Below are 17554 nucleotides of genomic sequence, written 5' to 3'. Positions count from 1 at the left end.
TATAGAAGAATGAATACCACGTAGAGCTATAGTAACTGTCGAATTTTTCTTCTTATCTAGGCGAAAGCAAATTTGACCGAATTAAACGTTTAGCTTTCACTGTACAAGCACAAAATAATCTTAAAAGTGTTGCTTAAAACGGTTCCGTGAAATATTCGTAAAAATGAGGTATTATTCGTCTGGAGTTTAATGATTGTTGTTTTTGTTTTTGGCGCCAACGATCTACGCATTATCGCGAAGAAGGAATTAAACACACAACAAGACCACCTTATCTTGCAAAATTACAGTCAGTCCTTGACTAATTTAAGGCTATGTATGCGCACTAATAAAATGCATAGAGCATGAAATGCCCATACACAACGCCTTCAACATTTTTGTTTTGAGAATTGCAAGTATATAGAATGCAAAGTGTCCAGAATCATACAGTTCGCTGGACCTGATAAAAATCCTCACTCACAATAAACATGGTGTTAGTAGGAAGGGCTCCAAATAACGTGTGTGTGGAGAGAAAGGTTGATACTTATCTTGTACAATTCTTGCTACAACAGTAATGCCACAAATTGAAACGAGATGGTTATCATGTAGTACACCGTTTCACATAATCCTATCATCGCCTATGCAAGTGAGTGAGACATTTCAACAGGAGCGACGTTTCACTATTACATTCAGGACCGATCACATTGAATGAGAGTCTCGATATGCGTCGAATGCATGACAACCTGAACTTGAAACAGACTGGCAGAAAGAGTTTCGTCCTCTGCAAGCTTAGTTTCGAAGTAAATGCATTTGTATTTCTAGCGCGCGCTGCTGCTGCACGTCGGCAGCGTCCATTTGGAGATAATCGAATTCAGGGCCGGGATCTTCGAAATCGTGAGCGTGAGTCGGCCAGGCGGCGTGGCGAGCCTCGTCCATCTCGGTGGCCACCTGGTTGCCTTCGTCCAAGCGATGCCGGTCTCCGCCGATGTTTGCTCCACATTCGGGACACCTGGTGCGCTGTGTGGCACCGCCACACTCTCCAATGGCGTAGACATGACCCTTGGGACACTTGTACCAGTGACCTTTGCTGAGCCCGACGGCCTTGATGATCTCCACCCTCTCGCTGTTGCTGATGCCAAGAACGGCACTCCCAGTTGATTTCTTGATGCGCTCGAGCAAATCTTCGGCAATCTCTGCATCTTCCTCCGTGAACGGTGTCGCCTTGGCAACGATTGCCTGAAACATTCCTACGATTCTTCTTGGCTCGAGATTGCGTTCCAGCCAGGGGACGTTGGAGCCCAGAGTCTGGCAAGCTTCAATTTGCAGCTCCAGACGAGTCATCTCCTGTTGTATATCATGCATCTGCTGTTCAGTGAATCGGTCCAAGTCGCCGCCACAGACGACTCCCTTCAGAATGAACAATTCCTGAACTACGCAGGTGCGCTCTCTCTTCAGAAACTCATGACTACAGCGCAGCTGAGACGCCGACGTATACAGCTTATGAAGGGCCAAAAGGAAGTTGCATCGATTCCTCCTGGCGACGGCTCGGCCCAACTGTGTCTGTAGCAGATCGCCTTTGAGCAAACCATCGATATCACATTCGGCGAGGATGGATTTTCCCATGACTAATTGGCGGCGGAGATCCAGTGCTTTCTCTCTCAGCTTCCGTAGCGCGCCGTCAATCTCCCTCTGGTTGCCTCGCATCTTAGCCTTCACCCTTTCGATATCTGTCAGCGCTCTCTTTATCTGGTTGCTGTACCTCACGTTGTTCCGGATCGATGCCTTGCAGCGGGGACACTCCTTCAACTATAAATTTCAGGAGAGGATGAAGATATAAAATCCAAACGTCTGTTCATGTTGTGAGTAAATGCTGCTTACGCATAGGCCTATCCATATTACGGTTCTGCAAAACTCTGCAGATACCAGGGGAAATACTAATGGACAACGCAGAAGATATAATTTGAGTGCAAAAGTCTCGGTTTCGGTTTAAAGGGTGTGTACAGTTCTGGTCAAGGCGAGGATTTAGCTTTTAACGTTATGCGAGATATTCAGAGAAACCACTCTATGAGACGTCAAAGAACATTCAATTCTAAGGGGTATCAAAAGTTTATTTGATGAAAATCGGTTTTGAAATGGCTGAGATATCCAAAAACAAGGTGAAACAAAGAGAACCTAATAAAGTTGTGGCATGTCGCCTTTTATTATTATCACTTCTTTTGATATCTCAGCCATTTGAAAACCAATTTTCATCAAATAAACGTTGAATCCTTCTTAAAATTACATGCTCTTTCATATTTCATATGAGGTTTCTCATTATCTCACTTAGGAATGTTCAAAACATGAATCCCTCACCTCAACCAGTACTGCACAGTCCCTTTAAACATTTGAAAAATGGACTCTCAAGCATGCTTGATATAGTTCAGAATTTCAATCTCAATCTCAATAGCGTATATCAAAATAAAACACACAGTTGCTCAGTTGAGTAGATCAAAATATATCTTACGCACAACGCAATATCGTTTTCAAGCAAGCATTGTTATGGTGTCGGTGGCAACTATTCGTGCAAATTGGTTAAAGTGATGTCTTCGCATGACAAGTTCATTATTGTTGTACGTAAGAATATTACGGAAACGTTGTCGTTTGTTTGTTTGTTTTTGTGGATCTAATCACCTACTGAGAGATTTTCAAGTCTCTCTCATAATAGAATGTAAAAATTTTCAAATTCATAGCATGTTACTTGTACTTACATATATTCATATTTGCTGGAAATAAGTGTCACTGAACTTGAGCCTGAACCTGAACCTGAATGTCATTTCTTCTAAACTATCAAACTTTATAGAACAATGGTTTCATTTGCAACTGAAACAAAGCAAACTAAAGCGTTGGAAACGAGTTATCTACTGAGAAGCGAAGCTTGTAAAATGTATAGATCACTCAAAAGAACAATAATACACCACTGACATATATATCTAAATACATATATATATATATATATATGATTATGTGTACCGTTAAAGCATTTGAAATTTATTGATGTATAAGAAACTAATGATAATTAAAAAAAATATCGCAGGTTTAGAATGACCTGAAAATGTTACGGCATGGACACTCTTCATTAAGCTGTGTGTACCAAGAAAATATAGTGGCAAATCAACAATACTTGTATACACTCACAGGTTGTCCCGCAAAACGAAATAGAAAAGAAAATGCACGCATGAAAAAAAGACGAAATCACATTGTAACAAGTTCATCAACAGAATAACATGACAGCACAAGGATCTAGGAGAAAGAAGGAGGAGGAGGAGGAGGAGGAGCAGAGAAGAAAGGAAGTGAGGTTGGTGAGCACGCCACTCCATCGCCAGGGCAGGTGAAAGTACAAAGGTTATTACACAAACAATTTAAGTATAATAAACATGGAAACAGTGAGTTTTTTCCCCATTTCAATCTAAATGTAATAAACTTAGGGTATTTTTAAGCTATGATCTTAGATAATGTAAAGTCCGGGTCTCATATTTTTATGTTTGTATGTACAGTTCTCATTAAGTGGAGATGGAATTCACTGGATCATCTTGTGGGAACGCTGTGCAATGTGACTATTTCGATGAAATAAATCATGAAATATTTAGGTAAATGATTACAGTTATAATAAAACATGAACTGACCAAGTTTAATTGAATACAAGTCTTTTATTTTCAAAATTCTGTATTTAGAAAACAAAACATCACATGTGCTCGGGTATGGAGGTTAAAAATAATTCTGAATGCTATAATAGATAATATCTTTAAAAAGAGAATACGTTTTTCTACCAATGTCTGATATGTATTACCCCAAGCAATGCTAATAACGACAAAATACCAATAACTAAACACTGTATTCTCTATTCTGCTCCGTATATCTATGTTATTTGAAACAAAATAGGGTATAGGTCCAAAGAACAACCTTACTCGTACGACTCATCCCACTATCTACCATTGGGGTAGAGATCAGTGCTCGTACTCCACATGTTCTGTCTGTAACGTGCGTCACTTTGAGAGGGAGCGTTTCAGCGTTTGAACTTTTTTGTTTGTTTGTTTGTTTGCTTGTTTTCTGTCAGTGTTTCATCTGTATTAAGCTGGGATTGTGAATGTGTTACGGTATCAGTGTACTAACCTGAACTGACGCAGACTCAGAACGAGCCGTTTGCATCCACGCATCCAGGGCGTTGACCTCAAACAGGTGTCCACAGTCTTCCAGCTGGACAAACCTATGAGTGTGAGTTTGCATGAGTGTGAATGTGCGTGAAGGAATGCATTTTCTCCCGTTCAATAAATCAATAAGATTGGCTCTGAGTGTAATCATGATTAATAAAACTGGTGAACTGAATACCGTAAGTGTTTGTAGCATGCAAAATTCCTACTGCAATTTGTTGCAATAAGACATTGCTCTTTGGACAATGGCCGTTTAACGTTCACTCATTTGAATCAGTCATTTGTCGCTGCAAAGGGAGAAAAGGTCATTACACATGCCAGGAAAATTCACGTGATCAAAGCAATAATCAAAATGTTTTTAAAAGAGTAAAGGATATATAAAGGAGAATAAAAAAGTAAATTATGTACAGACTGCGGAGCATTGGACTCACCTTGCATCGTCATCATCCTCACTGCCGAAGAAGATTTCAGTCACCTCTTCCTCGTCACAGACACGACACTTGCTGGGGCACTTCTCACCACACAGGCCAATGCAGGGATGTCCACAGGGCAGAAGCTTCCTGCACGGCTCGTTACACGGTTTACGATCACAGGGCTGCCCGCACAACTTAGGACACGAAATGTGAGCGCAGCGCCACAGACAGGTTTCTCGGCAAGGCACACACCTGGCGCCACAAGGGTACGTGCAGTGGCTATGCTGGCATTTGTTTTCGCAGGGCTTCGAACATGGCGGGCACTCCGGCGAGCACGTCTCTCCGCAGGCATGCCCGCAAACAAGAATTCGACCACAGGTTTGCTCGCACGGAATATGGAGCCTGCCGCGACGACATCGGCCACAGGTTCCGGAGCATTTGTGACCACAAGTCAACACTGCTCCACACGGCCAAGGGCATGCGCTGGGTCCATCACAGCACCTAACTTCTACAGTGTGATTGCACGGCCAGTTAGATTTCGTTGTTTTCGCCAAACACACATCAGTGCAGGGCTGGCCACATATGCCGGAACACCGGTGACCACAAGCAAGCAGCCGTTCACACCGATCCTGACAAATAACATTTCCTACTGGCAAATGACACTTAACAAGTTGTAAATGTCCGCATAGGAGCTCTTTTTCTACTAGCTCTTGACAAGTTGTTTGGCACCTGTCGCCACATCTCTCTTTGCACCTGTGACCATTAATGCATATCACCTTGTCACATTGTTGCTTGCAGACATTCCGGGCATCATTACGGTGATCATGACATGGTTCTCTGCACGTGTGTCCACACGTCAAGCGCGATTTACAAGGGAGCGTGCAGCCTGTCTTTTGATACTGAGTGAAGTCTTCGAGATTTGATGCAATCACGGACGTTGCTTTGGGATGCCGAGGGCATACGATTCTAAGGCCATTGTGAACAAGGTCAAGTTGGCGTGCCTCCGAGATGACGCGATCCCACACTTTACTTTCTTTACTCAAGTGATCCAAGTTACCGATGACGAACAGTGCTCTGCGAGCTGCTGTCAAAACTGTCATGAGGCGCTCATCGCTGTTTAAACGACCTTGCATGCTCTTTCTCTCGCAAGCATTCGAAAGGAAGAAGATGATGTCGTTCTCTCCACGAAAGTTGTCAACTGTTTCCAACTGGCTATCCAACTTTCCTCTGAACAGGCTGAACTGCGCAGGAAACGTTGTGAGAATCGAGATTTGCCGCTCCTGGAATCCACTTCCTAACAGATAATTGAATAGACCCCAGAGGAAAGACGCTTCGTGGTTGGCAGGATTTGAACCGTTGTTATGCGAGATGAAGTTCACGCACTCCGTAACGCCAGGAACCGGCAGGTACTTCGTAACTGAGGTAGCGTGTTTGAGATCATCACACGCTTTCAATTTCCTGCTGAGCTTAGAAACTGACGGACTCATGCGGTGTTGCATCGCTAGCGTGTTTACTGGGTATCCACTGTCGATGAGATGCTGAAGGAGTGATGTTTCGCAACCATTTCCCTCTGCAAGCTTCTTCGCGTGCGTGTATTGGTTGATCCTCGGGTACTTATCACCGATTAAGATAAGTTGCTGGGATTGAGGAGGGATGATGGCTGCTGTGACAGCCTGTAGCATCTCTCCAGCCTCCTCTATGATCACGATCCTTGGAGAGAGTCGCATAAGAACGCGCTGTATTTTGACTGCCGCGGAGCAAGTTGTAGCTACCACAGACGCCGTTTGCAATACTCTCAGATCTACGTCATCATGTGCTTTCTGTGACTTACGTCGAATGCTCTCCATCTGCCCATAGATGTGTCCAATTCTTTCTCTGATTTTTGCCTGTGCTGTAGCAACCCAGGTGTGGTAGAGGGCCCAGCGATCACTTACCACAAGGTTCCACAACGATCTGTGTCCTCCTGGTGTTTTGGCGGAAAGTTTGCCCTCTCGGTGGTGTTTTGCAATGTGTTTGGCAATAGGTGACGAAGGATTTTCCCTGTCTGGGTTGAAATCAAGCGACATCATCTGTTCTATCCAAAAATCTCCGGGAAGTCGTCCTTGGGGAGGAGGTGCCCTACTCTGCAGCCAGCGAAGATCCTGGTCTGGAATTTGGTCAAAAAGGAGCCACTTAAGTATTTCCCCACGCTCAGCATGCGGGAAACACCGGCGCTGTTCTTCTGTCATGACAGCTTGCAGAGTGTTTAGAGACAGTATAGCTGTGTCAAGTAAGCGGGAATTCCAGCGCAGAGCATCTAGGCGCTTACCTAGTTCACCGAGCTCAACCTTGTATTGGCTGTCACAGGCTGAAATTTCGGACTTATGATTCTCCCGCTGTTTTTCCAGACCAAGCTTTGCTAGGTAGGCATCGGTAGTGTGCTCCCCACAACGGATGATGCCTGCTGTTTGAAAGCGTAAAATTCCTTGTATGAATTCATCAAGAGTCGCTCGGGAATAACATATGAAGAGTTTCAGGTCACGCTGGCGAGTGTCAGAGTCAGGTGCGTAGTGTGACTGGCGCTCTTTAAGAACCATCATATGGACGATTTTATTGCAAACGTACGTTTTGCCTGTGCCGGGATGCCCAGTGATCACGGTGACCTCCTTGGTAAGCGCTGATTGAATAGCTCTCATTTGGTACTCGTCAGGTTCACACTGCTCCAACCTCGGCCAGTCCTCCAGTTTCACCACTCGTCTTGTTGACTTTACACCCTGTGCACACGAATCAGCCTTGAGAAGGGGTCCAGGATCGAACCTTGCTTCCAGGTTTCCCTGCAGGAACTTGTGATGCTTCTTTTGAATTGCGGCAGCGGAGACAGAAATCATGTAGTCTTGGAATGCCATGCAAGATTGGAGTCCACGAATTTGCTCCAATGCCTCATAGATGGCGTGATACTCTGCAGCATAGATTTTAGCATCCAGCATGGTTAAATCTCTCGTTGTCAAAATCTTGACAGCGTCACCTTCGCGAAAAAGTCGTAGTTCAAAGAAGCCTTTTTGGACCCATGATTCGTCTCGTTTTGCCACAGAAGCAAAAATCATGTCATGAAAATCATTGGAAGTGAGACACAAAAGAGTTCCAAAGGTAAGAAATCTTGAAAGATCGTCTGGCCTTGATCCAAACTTTACCCGGATTGTCACACCGCGTGCCGTATGGGTGGTGATGATTTTGTAGACGTTCACATGGGAAAATATGGAACATTCCCTCATAGCACGGCTAACACCAATGTTCCTCTTGAGTTGGTGGTACTCAGATATCTGATGGCGCAGTGGCTCTACGACCTCCTGCCTAATGAGCTGCTGCTGAATCTGTATGAAATCCAACACATGATGGTTTCCTTGGACTGCTACAGATACCAGTGGATCGCAGTCGACTACTTCTCCAGATCTTGGGAAACATTGGAGGCTGCACCTGTTACTGGATACTGATTTAGTGGGCTGAGGGGCCTGATGGCTCTCTAGAGAATCCAGTTGACGACGGAGGTCATTGATATTTGGGTTGCGCGCTGCAATATCCTGCAACACCTTCGCAATTGACGACACAGTGCGTCTTGTGCCTGGATCGTACCTAAGAAATGACCTCATGAGGAATGCGATCAAGATGACGGTATTACACTCTGTCAAAATGTCTCGGCTTCTCAGGCTCCTTATGTACTGAAGGACATGGACTTCAAGGAATTTACATTTCGCCACGAACGTGAAGACATGCGCAGTGTCTTCCCCGTCCGAGGTACATGCCATCGCCAAAACTTTAATGAGACTCCCAAATGCATCTTTCGGAATGTCATCTTTGTCAAGAAGCTGTTTTAGCGGAATTTTCCTGGCGCGCAGCTCGACAGGAAGCTTTTCTCGTGCACCAAGAAGCTGACGCAATTCCTGTTCAGTGAGAGGATTGTGTGTGATGTTTTCTTCAGACGATGGTATCGCCTTCTTCGATGACGCATCTCTGGCATCAGGATTTTTCAAGTACTGAGAGCGTCTTGACGAAGCCATCTGTGGTCTTGTGCTTATTTTCTTGACAAACAAGCCGCTTTTTGAGGTCTCAGACCATAATCTTAACTTAGTTCATAAGGCATTAGGTGATTGAGTTCGATCGTGGTCAATTGAGTTCTTGAATCGTGCAACATCATGAGGTGTTGTGACGGACACATCAAATTATCACAGAAGAGACTTCAAGCCAGACCTCTGCGGATTTACAAAAACAAAGCAGAAGTTGGGTGCATGAGGGGACATGATATCTAACGTGATACTAAATCTGAAGTTTAAGAACAATTACATGATTATAACATGCATGTTAGATAGCATGTTTGGACCCCATAACAGTGATCGATTAATAAGTGAAATATGATAACAAATCTTCATTGATTTTTGACAGTAGTTCTCTGTATTGAATGTATTTAGTATTTCAAGAGTTGCAATGTTGAAACAATATTGTAACTTATGCTAGAAATTGTCATTGCTTTATTGTTAATAAAACTTCAAAGGGACTATGCAGTGCAAGTGCACGTGCACTTGTGATCATTCATAATGGTAATGGTAAAGGTAATAGGACTGATTCATTGAAAATTCATTTGCAGCCAGATTGCTGAATCGCAGAATTGTTTACATTTCCATTGGGTAATAACTAACGTAAACATATAGTCATACTTTCATTGAAATATAAAAATATACAATAATTTATATGTACATACATAACATATATAATGGAATGACACAATCGAACATAATTTCCAAACGACTTAATCTAACTTGTACACACACATTAAAACAACTGATATACAGACAAGTTATAAGCATATTTCACAATAATATACATGAACATAATTATATATGGCATATAGAAATATATCAAATATACGCAAGTCATTATACTTTCCCAGTGAAACTTTCAAATCATGTCTAAGCTGATTACGAAAAAAAAAGGGGGACTCAGGCAGTGACGACAAGGGAGATAATGGAGAAGAAGAAGAAGAGAGAGAGAGAGAGAGGGCAGAACAGAGATAACAAGAGAGATAGAAAGAGATCGAAGAGAATGCTGGAAATGGCATGTGTAAATAGATGTGTAAAAAAGAAATACAACGATTATTTCCTTAATATCCCATTTCTTTCTACTTAATTCTAACACATCTTTTCATTCCATATTAGAATTTAACATTAGCATCTTAGTTTGCCATGATCAGGATGATATTCTGATTATCATCTATGTAGCCAAAAGAATATCTAAATAGTATGTGCTACAAATACATCTTTTAATATTTTTCGATTATTTTTTTCTTCAGATCACATAAATACGCCCACAAAAAGCTTCCAAACCAAGATTCTGCCAGAGACATCATCTGCCGATAATTGCTAGAGTACTAAAATGATGAAGAATACACCCTCTTATCACCTAGACCATATGTTATGGGACTACTCAATACTAAGCATAACTTGCATTTTCCCCGCAGTGTCTTTAACGGTTAATCATGATTATATGAGTAACGCGGAAACATGCAATTTTGGTGCATTCCCATTTGATGTGTTTATCATTTTAGTACTTCAGCAATGATTGACAGATGATGGCACTGACCGTATGATGGAATGTTCCCTTTGAAGGCGTTTATTTTTTTTTGTGGGCGTGTCCAAATAATCTGAAGAAAAATAGAAGCAAAATATTGTAGAATACAGTGTGTATATAATATGGTACATAACAGATGTTCTTTTGACTACACACGTGGTAATCAGGGTTTTGTGGTCAAAATAATAGATTCAAATTTATCATGAGGGACTATGCAAGTCAAAATGCATACATGTGCATTACATAGTCCCTCATAGTCCCTCATTACAAATATCTTCTGCTTATACATTGTACATAATTTCTGTTTATTTGATGGAACTGATTAATAAATTTGAATCTTGAATAGTATCTTGTTGGTTTGGGTTTGGTTTATTTCTGCATTTTCTTTCTCCAAATACAATAACAAGTGAAAGCAAAGTGATACAGAGCATGCAAAAAAAGGAGAGTATAACATTTTATAAATCAACATAAGAAATGTCAATTTTACAACAAAATCAGTCTGTATAACATATGAATCAAAGCAACATAGTAAGGCATATTGTATTTGTATATGAACAAAGGAGAAATCAATACAGGGGACCGTTATCATAAGCAGAGCTTGACGCGGATGAGGCCCTATACAACACCAATAGATCAACACAATACTCTTACTCTTAACGTTATATACCAAACACATTAATTGGCTAAAGAAAAAAAAACCAGCGGAAAAGAAAAACAGTGAGTACACAGGATATGATTATACACAGGGGCGGATCCAGGAATTCTGTAAAGGGGGCGTAACTATTATTTTTGGTGCCACTTCCGGGTATCATTTCATTTTTTTTTTTATTTCTTTTCTTTTTAACGATAAATAAAGGGGGGAGGGGGCGTGCGCTTCTTGCGCCCCCCAGTGGATCCGCCACTGATACATGTACCTACCTGCATGTACAAAACAACGTGCGATTGGATCCCTCCAAGTAATGTGATCTGTGAGTGCGAATTATGACCAGATGCCACTCCACATTTCTGACATCAAGAACATGTACAGCAGAGGTGATCAAATACGAGTGATTCTTGAAATCATCGCAACAAACACAGACTTACGCTTCAGAAGAGCTGTGATTGTGCCCAGTATCGGACAAGGTCAAAGGTCGTAGTTTGGGATTCCCCAACACAGAGAGTGCGCGACAGAGTTATAATGCGATGAGCATGGAGCTTTGTTTATCCTACGGTATAGCTCCGTGCTGAAGTTGGATTGTACATGTATTATGCTTGCCTAATTTTGTAATGTGTTTATGTTTACAGCTGAAAGATGAAAAGGTTGCAGAGTTTACACACTGAACTAGTCTAGTGCAGTGAGTTTACATCAGTAACACCCTGAACCCTGAAGCAAATTAAATGATGCAACAACGAATTAGATCAGAGAGTATAAAGAGTGCAAATACAAAATCGTGAACATATATGTACCTGCACAGCGAGTTGCCATATCACATTGCTTGGATCCGGAAGTGCGAAATGTGTCTAGACGCCATGCCACATCTGACGTGCAAGCAAGAACGCAGTAAAGCTGATCAAAATGCGAGTCATTCGTGAAATCGTTCCAACCAACACACACTACTGCACGCTTCAGAAGTGCTATGATCTCGAGATGTTGCTGAGTTCGAGCAAGGGTCTTAGGCTGGGATTCCCAAATACATATACTGCACGATATAATACAGGTTCTACTATGGATAGACTTATACTGGTTCGGAGCGACATTCATTAATCATGAAGTCAACGACAAGTGATGTTATCTTGACATTGCGCCAAGTTCAGACAAAGGATCGCAGGCTGGAATTCCCCAACACAGAGAATGCGCAGTACATGGGGGGGGGGGGTGCTGCAGCCCCTTCACACTTTTTTAGCTCTTTAAGAAAAATATCAATACATTCACAAATAGACAAAGCAATTAAAAAGATGTACAGTCCCGGAGGGAGGGGGAGAGGTGTTATCCTTGCCCCTCCCCCCTCGCCCACACGCACACGTGTACACACAAATTCTAAAAACGCTTCCTATACGGATCTCAGCTGGGGAGTGACCATTTACTTATATGTATTAAAGGCATGTTTTAGCATTTGCAGATAAAAAAAAAACAGCATTATCGCTTGAAAATAGTTCTAAACTGTGAGTTAGGGATAGAAACAACCAAAGTAAAAATTTGAGTGAGTATAAGTAATGTTAAGTATTTGAACAATATTCATAATAAAAATATTTCCAGACTAAACCGTCTACAGTTATGGTTTATTGAGAAAAAATACTGATATCTTCTTATATTTTAGGGGTTTTTTTTGCAAAAGTTTTATATGGTAGGATGTTTTGTGATACAACAGACCTACACATAATATGCATCAAAATAAAAATGTGATATCTTGAACATTTTCAAAATCACTGCTCCCAAAGGTAAACAGTACCTTCAATCTTGGTTGAATCAGACCACGTTACATTCACATTCATTATACATGTATTTGGGTTGTGTTAAAGTGCCGCCACATCCTGCTTAAAAACGGAGTAAAATCAAGGTTACAATATTTTAGAGGTTTTATCAAATTCGGACCCAGATTATTTGAAAGTTTCACACGTTTTCATGACACAAAGATATTTAGAAACAACCACGTACAAAATACGAATGATGAATTGATGTCTTTGCCTTACAATGTTCTCACATGACCTGTGTACATTCAAGATCATTACTAGATTCATCATGCCTTTTTTCTATTCTTGTTTGTTTCTCAGTAGTTAAAATATTTACTAAAAGTCATGGGCAAATATTAGCAAAATTTTGAGGTTCGATCTCATGAAATATTTACGGATCTGTGGGTATGTTTTTATTTTTATTCTATTACAACCAATTTGAACATGGTGTTGAATTGCACTTTGAAAGGTGAAGTGGTTCATAATGTTGTTTATGCCACAGACGATTGGCTATCATGCACCTTATCAGCAGACCGTCACAATCAAGGAGGTACCATAATCGGTTATCTTAGTACTCAATCCACAAGCGATGCCAATTGTGACTGACGCCATCTTGCGATAAAGTCAAGAAAATGTCTGATCCTACCAGAGTCGAATATCAAAAACACTGACTGCAGACTATCCCCTCTTCCTCCTCCTCCTCCTGCTCCTTCTCCTTCTTCTTCTTCTTCTTCTTCTTCTTCTTCTTCTTCTTCTTCTTCTCTGGTGATGGTAGTAGTCTGACAGTGGTAGTGGTGATGGTTGAGGTTACAGCTCGTTATTCCCAAGGTTCGTTATTCCGAAGGCTCTTTAGTCCGAAGATTCGTTATTCCGAAGGTTCATTGTTCTGAATTTCATTTTCGGATTAACGAATCTTCGGAATAACGCCACAAATGTTCGGATTAACGAACCCTTTTTTCATTTTCGGATTAACGAACCTCTATAGGTAGATAGGGAATTTGTGTGTTTCGGATTAACGACCCTTCGGAATAACGACCCTTCGGAATAACGACCCTTCGGAATAGCGACCCTTCGGAATAACGAACAGCACCCATGGTTGAAATGATGACTATTGCTTAGTCTGTGTGTTCGGGATGAATGCGTCGTGTACACGTGTGCTTGTACATGACTTAGGTTGGCTATATCAATAATTGCGACTGATTTACCCGTCTTCGATGGCAGGGGTGTCAGATGAGTTCGATTTTTCATTCCATTTATCTTCAATTTCTGAACTCACACCATACGCAATATCTCAAGCTGAAATCTGTTAATACTTGTGCCATAGTAAAGGGTAGATTTTTTGTTCCAACTCAAGTATGATAGATGAATTTAATTGTCCTGCTTGTCACTTAGATTAAAATCTTGAAAAGAACATTGTAATCACTACAGACAAAATCCGTACGTCTCCCACCGAATTTGTACGCAGTATATTTGAAGAGTTTGTTTGCAAAAACCGATTAGTCCATATTTGTCAACTGGAGATATTTGCCATTAAAGGTCAAGAAAAATAAAGAGAATAATAAGAAAATGTTTGCTTCTTTTGACCATAACTTTAAAAAATGTACCTTTATATGTAGTGACCAATATATTATTTAAAAGGTATTATTTTGTACTTTATGACAGAGACCGTACTTCAAAATCGTCAAAATTGGACTTATCGGTTTTTGCAAACAAACTCTTCATTTGAAGGGTGACTTTTCTACTTCTTCTTCTTCTTCGTCGTCGTCGATGTCTTCTTCTTCTTCTTCTTCTTCTTCTTCTTCTTCTTCTTCTCCTTCTTCTCCTTCAGGTATCGCAGGTATCACACATTCCCTTTAACGCTTGCCGGAATCGAGAAGTGCGATCGATCATCGGGATCGATCGTATATAAACAGTAATCCAACGCACATCGTCAATGTTGTATCAACTCGGACATTGATTCGTCCCCCCTTCACCTCCGCCAAAACTCCCAAAGGGGGTGTGACTTTGTGCTCTCGTCGCCCCGTCTTCTGTTTTCCATCAATATTTTGATTGTCCAGGAATCTTATCCCCCCTCAAGAGGGCATTAGACGCTCTTAGTTCGGAATATTTACAGTGTTTAGTACTCCAATGATTGTCAACACGAGAGAAGCCCCGATGAGCTGCCATCGTAAGTGTGGGCGGGGTTGGAATTTTGAAAGTTCTACAAAACAAGAATATGAATATCTACGGAGGAATTCCAGTCCAGATGTAATTTAATTTGATCAGAAAGAGTAAAATCTTACGAGTACAAATGTGAAAATAATTATGATGATAATTGAATATAAACAAAATAGGGACGTTATGAAATTGTGCAGTTTTTGGTAATTTCTGCAGAACATTTCTTGTGCAGTTGATATCATGTATGCCAATAAGCATGATAAGTGAGCTGATGATGTCATCGCAAGTGTTGTTTTCCAATGGTCGTGTCCAGGAAAAAAATGTGAAAATTCCATGCTTCTGTTATTGAAGTGTAAAACAATATATTCCTTGTTGAATAACTTCAGAATGATGATCACTTAGATATATTACCTGATATACCTCAGGATTTGAGACTGCATGGGGCGTAACTGCGTTTGAATGAAAAAAATGGCAATTTCAAAATTTTGTGTGTAAACTATATGGCAAGTTGTGAGGGGATGACATCATTACTTTACTATTTGCATATTGTATTGACTGTTCAAGAACTGTTTCCTGAAAAATTAGGCAAACTTCAAAATGTCATAAGTCCTAACTTCCTTATTTTTTCATTCGATTTCGATCAAATTTTCATTGTTGTGCCAAGAAAAATGTACTCTTTCTTTTCAAATAGCTTTTAGAGGCACTGGAATTCCACTGGGTGGCAGGTTGATAGGCAAATTAAATTACCTGCACAAACGCAAGTTGCATAATATTCTGTGAGGTTTATAGCATTTTGAAAGCGGAGTTTACCTGATCTTGAGTGGAAGATTTCCTGAAATTTTTAATTTCTGGCATTGTGCCGTTGCAGAAATATCATCATTCTACACATCATAATACAGCATGGCATGACATTACATGAAAATACAATATAAATTGCTACCGCTCTAACAGGGGAAGAATTAAGGCGAGTTACCTAGAAGCAGGGAGGTGGCCGTCTCATCTCCCTGCTACAAGTGATATTTGAGTCACATAGAAACAGTGCAATAAAACCGAAACATAATTGATGATTTTTATGAGGGAAATCATAATTATGATATCTTATTTGTATCGAAATGTGACTTATATAACTACAAAACGTCCAACAGTTATAACAGTAAAAGTTTTATCACACCTCCTAATGGTCCTCAGTGCATGTACGCGGATATTGCCGTCTGATACAAGTATAATTATATTTTGGTTTGTTTTTGTTTGTTTTGTTTTCTTTCCGAAAGGAAAAAAAAAGACTCTTTCTATAATACCAGCCACTGTTCTGAAATGTAATGTAACGGCCAGTTCAAAATGGAAATCCCATCGGCCACGGTAAGGGAGACATTCTTTGTAAATAGTGTTAAATACACACATCAAGACTGCCATGATGTTCGACATCAAATTCTGTGATAGATTCTGTTACTGTAATGGATCACAGATTGTGATGTTTCTTTTTTTGCAGCCCTGGGAGAGCGTTTTCGTATTCTACGGAGCAACTGGACCGATCAATAAAGACCTGGTCCTACTTTGGTCCCCATCTCTTCTTGTCTAAGACTCCTATTATCAGGTCCCTTTGTGGTTTCTCGTGTAATCCGTAGTAAGAATGTGAGGCAGTTAACACAAGTACTGGTATCTTTCTTTTGTATGGGTAATGAGTACTACCCGAATATCGAATTTTTGTAGCTCTTCTAAGCTTCAAAGTGGCAACCTCTGACCCATAATACTATATACGCCCGTATGTAGGACCCTATGCCTCTACTTTGAGTAAACGGTATAGGCCTATAGTCTAAATCACACATCATAACCTTACAACAATTTCCGATTCAAAATATTTAGTGATAGCTGGGTCATTTCCTTGAATTCTTATAATTTCATTTTCTATCAGCGCTAAAGTCGTCTTTCCTGAGTGGGGCTCCTCCCCCCCCCCCCCCCCCCGATTTTATGTGTGACAGTTTTGGCGCACATGTACAGCGAACGAGAACGCTGCACTTCTGATATGAGTGAATTACCATTTGACCTACGTCAAACTCCAAAATAATGAAAATAATACTAATGCTAATAAAGTAATTATGCAGTACTGACAGCATTGTGAATTATAATATTAGTGATGTGTTTAAATTGGCAATAAAGAAAATGTTGATAATTATGATAGGAATCATTGGGAAGGAGATGGAGAACACAAACATGATTATTTTGTTCGCAACTTTTTCTTTCAAGCTATCATAAGAGTTTGGTCTCAAAAACACTGCAGTCTAGATGCGCCCTAAAATATGATTTCTAAAATCATTCCTCTTAATTCTGAAGGGATATAGGGTGATGTGAAATGGCTTTTCTATTGTTCACCAATTTCGCCTTGCATTGTCGACCTTATGGGATCAAAATGAAACGGCGAACGCAAGTTGTGTCGGTTATTTATAGCTAATGATGTATCGCTATGCTCAATCAAACGATTCAAAGAATATATTGCAGTTTGTCAGAGGTGCCTCAAAGGAACTTTGTGGTATCATAAAAGAAATGACCCGTTTGAGGTTTACCTATCATTCTCCATATAGACACACGTGTTAGAAATAAAAATAAAATTATTGTATTATATATATGTATATATGAAGAGTTTGTTTGCAAAAACCGATAAGTCCATTTTTTAAGATTTTGAAGTACGATCTCTGTCATAAAATACAAAATAATACCTTTTAAATGATACATTGGTCACTACATATAAAGGTACATTTTTGAAGTTATGATCAAAAGAAGCAAAAAATTTTTTAT

The 17554-nt window shown here is 40.5% G+C and overlaps 1 protein-coding gene across 1 annotated transcript; it reads right to left on the bottom strand.

The window, feature by feature from the left end:
* Window positions 1-765: 765 nt before the first annotated feature.
* Window positions 766-8610, bottom strand: LOC139736620 (NFX1-type zinc finger-containing protein 1-like). The gene is made up of 4 exons (XM_071647366.1): window positions 5539-8610; window positions 4595-4770; window positions 4126-4219; window positions 766-1782 (listed from the first exon to the last, which is right to left on the bottom strand). Exons 1-4 carry the CDS (start codon window positions 8608-8610, stop codon window positions 766-768), a joined length of 4359 nt encoding a protein of 1452 aa, XP_071503467.1.
* Window positions 8611-17554: the final 8944 nt, after the last annotated feature.

The sequence above is a fragment of the Diadema antillarum genome, unplaced genomic scaffold (assembly GCF_040938485.1).
Source record: "Diadema antillarum isolate AM-2024a unplaced genomic scaffold, OU_Dant_1.0 seq00000658_RagTag, whole genome shotgun sequence".
Classification (NCBI taxonomy): Eukaryota; Metazoa; Echinodermata; class Echinoidea; order Diadematoida; family Diadematidae; genus Diadema; species Diadema antillarum.
This window is presented reverse-complemented; position numbering and strand designations above follow the sequence as displayed.